The sequence below is a fragment of the Mytilus californianus genome, unplaced genomic scaffold (genome assembly GCF_021869535.1).
Source record: "Mytilus californianus isolate M0D057914Y unplaced genomic scaffold, xbMytCali1.0.p SCAF_5, whole genome shotgun sequence".
In the NCBI taxonomy this organism is placed as follows: domain Eukaryota; kingdom Metazoa; phylum Mollusca; class Bivalvia; order Mytilida; family Mytilidae; genus Mytilus; species Mytilus californianus.
The window spans coordinates 4,822,841-4,831,501 of NW_026262701.1; the positions used below are offsets into that span (position 1 = coordinate 4,822,841).

General features: G+C 33.9%; 1 protein-coding gene across 1 annotated transcript in view; it reads right to left on the reverse strand.

Moving 5' to 3' along the window:
* Positions 1-8,155, reverse strand: part of LOC127702520 (sodium- and chloride-dependent transporter XTRP3-like) — a 31,896-nt gene extending 23,741 nt beyond the window's left edge. Inside the window, exons 1-2 of the mRNA XM_052206751.1 lie at positions 7,828-8,155; positions 4,719-5,176 (exon numbers count right to left, since the gene is read on the reverse strand). Coding sequence (XP_052062711.1) covers positions 4,719-5,176; positions 7,828-8,038 — 669 coding nt within the window. The 5' untranslated portion in view covers positions 8,039-8,155. The remainder of the gene's footprint in view (positions 1-4,718; positions 5,177-7,827) is intronic.
* Positions 8,156-8,661: the final 506 nt, after the last annotated feature.

An 8,661-nucleotide genomic window follows, 5' to 3' on the forward strand; every position in this document is an offset into this window, starting at 1 on the left:
GCACGTTTAAAATATCAAGCTCACATAAACTTTCTTTTTTTCGGCAATTTGTAGTTTCCATTTGGCATATATTTTTAGCGGGCTCTTTTGATATTCTTGCTGATAAAGTCCGTATAAAAACAAAAATGCCCTAGTTTCATATGACGTAAGAAGTTTGTTTGAGTTTATTCTAAACATGCTGTAACTTTGTTTTTCCTCATCGTTCTTGTTTTTGCATTTAATTAAATAAGGTTCTAAACTTCAAGCTGAATCGTATTCCTAAACATATAATATATACATAATTTACTCTAACATGGGTAATGTTTTCTTGAATAATTATGTAAATTATCTCTATTAACCATATCTTGTCAACAATTTCTTTTAAACCAAACTTTAATTTATTTATATAAGTTTCAAATCATTGACATTCCTGTATAAGTATTGTAAATTAAAGCATTGATACAATATGTTAATCGTAAAAAAACTATAGATTAAAGTAATGATAAACTATCCGGGATTCTTGGTGACCTGTATAAGTAATGGTCATTAGGCAATGCTACAACCTATCCGAGATTATTGGTTACCTGTACAAGTACTCTTAAACAAAACAACCTATCCAGGATTGTTGGTTACGTGTACAAGTACTGTTAATTAAATTAATGATACGACCGTTCCAGGATTCTTGTTTGCCTGTACAAGTACTGTAAATTAAATAAATGATATAACAATTCTGGGATTCTTGGTAACCTGCACAAATATGTAAATTAAATATTCACGATTCGTGCATGTCCTCATAATTTGGCTATATGGCAAACATATGTTTTCCTATTCAGTTGATCCATTTCCATATAAACCTTGTAATATATGCAATAGAGGTGCTAAAGTTAATTATGTAAGCAAGATTCTGTGAAAGTTTCACAAAAGTATGTCAAGCCGTTCAGGAGCAAGTGTGGGTACCAATGTAGGACAGAAGAACAAACAGTCTGACCAACGGGCGGACGGACGAACGAACAGACGAACGGATGGATGGACGAACGAACAGACGAACTCATCAAGCACTGCATGTATACCTCCCCCTCATTGAAGCAGCGAGTATAAAAATCATAGTGTATCCAAGTCATTTATAAATGTTATCAGTGATAACGATTCCTCTATAATTAGCTGGATCGTGTACCACATAAGACACAAGTCAGATTTATAAATGGGAGTAATATATCATTTGAAAATATTTAATTAATTTTTATAGCTTTATGTATAAGTGGAGCTAGAATAGACTATACATACATAAAACATTTCAGTCATTACTAAATATTAAGGTTTTTAAAGTTCTTTTAGTTTTGTTATTTAAAGTTCAGGACTGAAAAATCTTTTTATTGTTGTGAAATGACATTACTTTAGAAAACAAATTGAAGGCATTTTTCTATCCTCTCATCAAATAACTTTGTTTCGCAAAGCTTATTTCTCAATCACAACCACAGTGATCTAAAAAGATTGTATGATACTGCAACCACTGGTTGCTTCACAGTGGTTGCTTCACACACTTGACCCACGTGACTTTTTCAAGCCTATAGGCATCGGAGAAACCAGCAACTGATCATATAATGAAATGTGAATAAACCATAAGAATATAGCGGTGTGATATTCATAAAAAGGCAAAACAAACATACAACAAAGAACAATATACAAGTCTAGATACCCCGACTTATTACAGGCACAAAATGTTATGAAAACAGGTGTAAAATGTATTAAAAAAATCCATTCGTTCATTGTGTGTTAATTTAATCAATGGGGTTTGAAACTAGAATGGTTTTACACTAGAAATTTTTTTGGGGCCCTTTATAGCTTGCTGTTCGGTGTGAGCCAATGCTCCATGTTGAAGGCCGTACCTTGACCTATAATGGTTTACTTTTATAAATTGTTACTTGGATGGAGAGTTGTCTCATTGGCACTCATACCACATCTTCCTATATCTATGTATCATGTTTGTAAAAATAAATTAGGACTTATACTAGTACAAAATTTTGTAATTAAAAAAGTTCAAACCGCCCTTTTAACAATCATATGATACGCTCAGAGCCATTAGTTCGGAAAGTCGGAGATGTATAAATGTAGAAGTGGTAATCATTCAAAAAGGGCCTAAAAATAAAGGTTGAAGATACCAAAGGGATAGTCAAACTCATAAAACGGAGACGAACTGACAATGTCATGCCAAAAAAACGAAAAGCGACCAGTCGGCAAACAACAGTCTAAAATAGCAAACTATCATTGATAATTGGAACCTTGATGTTAAACGTTGTTATAATTATCAGAAAGATGACTCAAACCTACAGTGAGGTGAGAGTTTTTTTTTTTTTTGCTCCGTGTTGAAGGTCTTACTGTGACTTTGAGATGAAGAACAGTAACAAAAGCGCTGTTTCTTCGCTTTTTGTGTGTTTTTTGCTTAGCATGTACTGATTTTGTGTCATTGATGGATACCCCAAATCCTTTGTTTTTCTATTAATCATTGACAAAACACATAAAAACTACATCTACTAAAATAACATGTAATTCAGTTTGAATCCGTTTACTTGCGTAACCAGAGATAACTTTTGTCTATCTCACAGAAATCTTTCTATCTCAGAATAGAAAGGAATGTCGGAATGTTTGTTTACAATCAAAATGTTAAATGATTATGTTTAGCTGATCTGTTTTCTACAGCAAAATGAACGATAAACATAATGATTGAGAACTATTTGTTCGCTTAATCATGTTAAGGTGTACTCTCGGGCATATTCGTTAAATCATGCTTATAGGTGTACTCTCGGGCTGTAAACGTATATTTGTTCCGCCTAACAGAAGTTCCAATGGACATGTACTTCTGTTGTTTGCAGTACGGTTGAAAATGAACACGGAAGGCATATTCTATAAAATAAGAGAGGCGATATGATAGCAAATGAGACAACTATCCACCAGAGACCAAATGGCGTGGATGTAAGCACCTTTAGATCACCATATGGCCTTCAACAATGAGCAAAACCCATACCGCATAGCAAGCTATAAAAGGCCCAAAAATAACCGTATGCAAGAGAGGCAGATGCAATTCATTCATGGTGGTCAATGTACAGATGTAGCAGGGTCAACATGTAACACAGAATTCTGCTCATTCCGGTGTAAGGAGCTGTCTTGAACTTGCAGTAAGGTGGGTTTTGTCCCATGTTGAAGGCCTCATTGCGACTTTGAGAAGAAGAACAGCAATAAAAGCGCTGTTCCTTTTCTTTTCTTATACACGTGCTTGCGGTGACTGTGTAATGAATTGATACATAATATCCTTTCATTTCTATCAAAATGAACTAGAGGCTCTAAAGAGCCTGCGTTCACCTGGGTCTATGTGCATATCAAACAAAGGACACTCTCCAACATTGTAGACGAGAATAGACTTCATGACAAAAATCTCTATTTTGTTGATCTTGTTCTACTGATCTTTTAATCTGTTTAGTTTCTCTCTATCTTCTTTAGTTTTTGCTCAAAACACAAAAGAGGGTAAAAAAATCCTCAATGAAGGGCAATCACTCCTATGAAGAGTGACAGTCTACTAACAATATCGGCGAAATTTGACTTCAAAACAGATCTTGCCTTGCTGATCATTTTTGTGATTTAAAGTGTTTTTTTATCTATTATAATTTAAATCATATAAGGCATAACGGAAAAAAATGTTTCTCTCTAAATATCATAGTTTTCATGATAATAGGCAAAAATGAAAAAAAAAATAGTTAAATTTGTCATTTATGGGCAATATCTCCTTTAAGAATTTGTCTTACAGTTTTCACGTATATGGAAAATTGGTAGAGCTCATTATGCTGAACATTTTTGCTCCATTCAGATTTTCTCTATTTATAACGGTTCAAAAAATAATAGACAAAACTTGCATTTAACCCCTCTGTTCTATTTTTAGCCATGTCCGCAATGTTGGTTGGTTAGACGGGGTCATCGGACACACTTTTTTAAACTAGATAGCCTAATGATGATTGTGGCCAAGTTTGGTTAAATATGTCTTAGTAATTTCAGAGGAGAAGATTTTTGTAAAAGATCTAAAAAATTTACAAAAATTGTTAAAAATTGACTATAAAGGGCAATAACTCCTTAAGGGGTCAATTGACCATTTTGGTCATGTTGACTTATTTGTATATCTTACTTTGCTGCATAGTATTGCTGTTTACAGTTTATCTTTATCTATAATAATATTCAAGATAATAACCAAAAACTGCAAAATTTCCTTAAAATTACCAATTCAGGGGCAGCAACCCAACTACGGGTTGTCTAATCTGTCTGAAAATTCCAGGGCAGATAGATCTTAACCTGATGAACATTTTTATCTCGTGTCAGATTTGCTCTAAATGCTTTAGTTTCAGATATATGAGCCAAAATCTGCAATGTTCTATTTTTAGCCATGTCCGCCATGTTGATTGGCGTTCCGGGTCATCGGATACATTTTTTAAACTAGATACCCTAATGATGATTGTGGCCAAGTTTGGTTAAATTTGGCCCAGTAGTTTCAGAGGAGAAGATTTTTGTAAAAGTTAATTGACGACGACGACGACGACGACGGACGACGGACGACGGACGACGGACGCCAAGTGATGAGAAAAGCTCACTTGGCCCAAAGTTAAAACGAATTAAAAATTGATAAATAAAAACCTGATTGGGTTTGAATGCAACAGTCAACCCCGTACTGAGTGCGATTCAAGTCTAGTTAATCATACCTTGCCTGAGGACTTTATGCCTTTCCATATACAGGCATAAATAACTGCCCAGGCAAACAGCAGACATAGTAACATTTTCCATTTGATGCCATCACTCTCGTCGATTCCTGGCGAAATGTCTAAAGCTTGTCTGTACCAAAAGTACGAAGTCGGTCCTCCTTTTTCGCACTCTATATCTTTTATTGTACCGTTAATTCGTTCACAGTCGGACCACGGTAGTGGATATTGGAAGGAGTTGGCAACATAATAAAAGCACCACATTATAATGGCATTGTAATATATGCCCACCATAAATGATGTCACAGCGCTGGCAACGCCAATGCCAGCGAGATAAGGATGAACTTTCGTCCAAACGCCGATGCTGCCTCGCCGGAAGTGCTGTCCGACGGCAAATTCGAGGTAAAGTAGTGGCATTCCTTCGATGAACAACATAATGAGGTAAGGGATGAGAAATGCTCCTGAAAAAAATGAATGATGATTTTCTGTAGAATGATTGCTTCGCAGATCGTTCTTAGACTTAGACAATTAAGGATATGCTAGAAGGACCACAGGGACTTACTTGTATCTGTCAAGTTTTGTTAACCAATATAACTTCAGTGAACGTATAAATATAGGAATCTGTTAACGAGTTGGTGCAATGTTCTTTTATATGCAGTTTCCCGTCAATCATGCCAAAAGGCATGGGATGTAAAAGTCCCATTCCGACCGTACATGTCTATGTATTTATACATCCCGCCCTGTCAAACGAATGCCCCTAAATAGAGAGCGTACCCTAAGTCGAAATATTGGGAGCTAATTCTATTCCTCTTTGTACCCTCTCGTGGTTATGATCACCATAATTCAAGTTAAACGTGTCCTTTCTGCGCCGCATGGAATTTTTATATAAAATAGGTTTATAATAACGCATATGCTTGGGTAAAAAAATTGCCTGAATACGCAGGACATATTTGCCACTGGACGATATAAGCAAACACCATTTAAAACTTAATTATGAATTGCCAAAGGCAAAATTTTAATATAACACGTATATACCGGTCCTATCGGAAACCCTATATAAGCTTTGTTCAGTGTGATGTTCCATATCCCGACAATTTTAACATCGAATATATCACAGAGATAAGTTATAATAGTCCTTATCAATGAAAACAATTTAAAACGCATGTTCAAAATTAGAAATATCTAATAGTTCACTGAATTTGAATACAATTCTTGCCACTTGAAGTAAAACAAATCAAAATTATGGAATGAAAATGAAAGAGGACACTGACTAATTCAGATTAGACTAAAGAACTATTAAAAAGCTTTTTGTTGTTGTTTTTTTGTAATTCTCAATAGTTTGCGTCAAATCGGTGAACATGTTTTTGGCAGCTAATGCCCCTTTAAGTGTAAAGATGTCGCGTACAGGTAAGAGTTAGAGTTAGAACAAATAGGCCCTTGAACGTTCTCAACACGTGTTTCTGTTAAAAACATTAATCTGGAGCGCTCGTGATGAAATGTTTGGAGAGCTAAAATTTAGCATGTAATTCGTAAAAACCTTCGACTGGAGAGGGCTCGTGACCGAGAGAGCTAAAATATAACATGTTTGAAATCATAAAGCCAAAATGGCATAATAAGAATAGTCTAAGGTCAAACACATTTGATGACCTTTAGAAGGGTAAACGTATATCACAAGGAACGTAAGTATAGTGAGTTTGATGGAAAAAATAATTACAAAAACTCAAGGCATTATTGGAGCACCAATTTTCCTTTTTAAACCCGATTCATCAAATATGGTTTTGAACGATGCACTTAAAACAGTGTGCTTGTCTCACGTGTCACTATACAAACTATTTAAAGTCCTGTCACAACGATAAAACTAATCATCCCCTTAACAATTAAGGCCAGGTTCAGAAAAGTAAACTTGAAGCTTCCGGTCAATATGCTCCCATCTGATAAGTTGACCTCACTGACCAGATCTTTGTAAACAAAATTAGTTACTAGCAACTAAAATATAAATAATTTAAATTCTGGATCTAACCGTTCGCAAAAGGTGTGTAGTTAAACGGTAAAAAATGCTATTATATTATATTGAATAAATGTTTTGCGATTTAAAATATCCTTCTAGTAAACAAATAAAAAGAAACTCGGTCAAGTATTTTTGTTCATGTTGTGAAAATGGCGGGATCGATTTTGAGCTAAATCAATACTACATTGTTTTGTCTGTAGCAGCTGTTTACATCTTGATTTTCTGAGAAAATACAAAATAAAATAGTGTCTGAACGATGGTTTCTGCAGAAATAATGCAGTCAACTGTAGGCGTAGAATATTTCATGAATTATATATATATATATATGTGTGCAGAAAATAGTTTGGTTTTCTGGTGGCGAAGGAATGTAACCCATCTTCTTAGAAAACATGCACACGTGTGTTATATTTATTACTTAAGAGGGTCTGTTAAGGGAATGAATGGCCTGTCCATTTATTATGTTCTTATAGAACAAAATAATAAGTATTATAATTGTTCATCAGTGTGGGGAGTTTTTATCACAAAGTTAACACATGTGTACACTAAGGATTCGGCTTGGCATTTATGTACAATCACCAAATTAATTGTCTAAATCAAACATCCATCAACAGGACATTAAAATGGAATACTCCGATAACTCGACAGCTTTATGTGTACTATTGTTCTAAGAAAAAATTACACATACATGACATACATGTGTGCTTGTTGTTTACATCCTCTAATGAATAGTTGTCTCATTGGTAATCATACCAAATATCTTTATTTTTACATAATTAAGAAGTCTTGTGAAGAATATCGCATTGGCTGCTTGGTTGATTGATTGATAATTGGTTGCTTTACGTCCAGTGGCAAATAGTTCATGCAAGATCAGGAAGAAATAATCTGACTGCATAATAATATGTGAGGATTAAATTTAAAGAAAATGAAAAAAGATTATCAAACAAATCCTTTTCTTTGAAATTGTTCCCATTTAAATATTGATTCAAGTATCAAATTACCGATGTATATACTAAACATATCAACAAAACGAATAAATTTTCGGTTGATTAGCTCCCCCCTTATTAGTTTTGACAGAATTTACACACAATATAAATTATACATTACCTCCTCCATTTCTTTGACAGAGGTAAGGAAATCTCCAGACATTTCCTAATCCAACAGCGTAGGATATAACCATAAAAAAATATTGTAATTTAGAATCCCAAGCAACACGTGGTTTTTCATTTACTTCTCTTTCAATCGTTACTTCTAATCCTGGATCATCAGAATATAACTTTTTAGTTTCTACAGTAATATTTTTCTCTTTTTTACCCATTATATAAGTTTTATTTTTAAATCCGTTAGATTAATTAATGAGATTTGCCTGGATCAACGTAAACAGAGCAGCGCCACTGTTACTACTACAGTAGTTTGAATGAATGAATGAGTGGAATGATCCATGTCGTCGGCAATGGGGTGTGAAGGTTGATATCAAAATTATTGCATTTTGTTTATTTTTTTGTTGCGTGATTCTTTTTTTTTTTTGTTATTAGTCGATAAATAAATAAAACCAAAGGTTTTAAAAAGAAACATTTAAAGAGAATATGTGGTGGAAAAAAATACACGATAGCCCCTTTTTTCCGACGTGTTACTTACATATTTGCCTATTCGTTTGCATTTAATAAAGATATCTTTAATAGTATTTGTGTCTATTTCTTTTCTCAATTAAATTACAAATATCAGAATTTATGCGTTTTACTTCACCACTTATTTCCGACATGACAAGTACAACCAGAGTATAACAGATGTTTAATACAGATAAAAAGATAAATAGTGCGTGGTATTTTAGTCATAAATTTAACGAAAATGTTGAGATGCTTTCAATTTGCATGTTATACATATTTATAAATCTTAGGATATCTTTTTCTTGGATTAAGTGAGATAAAAAAAAAAGAGATC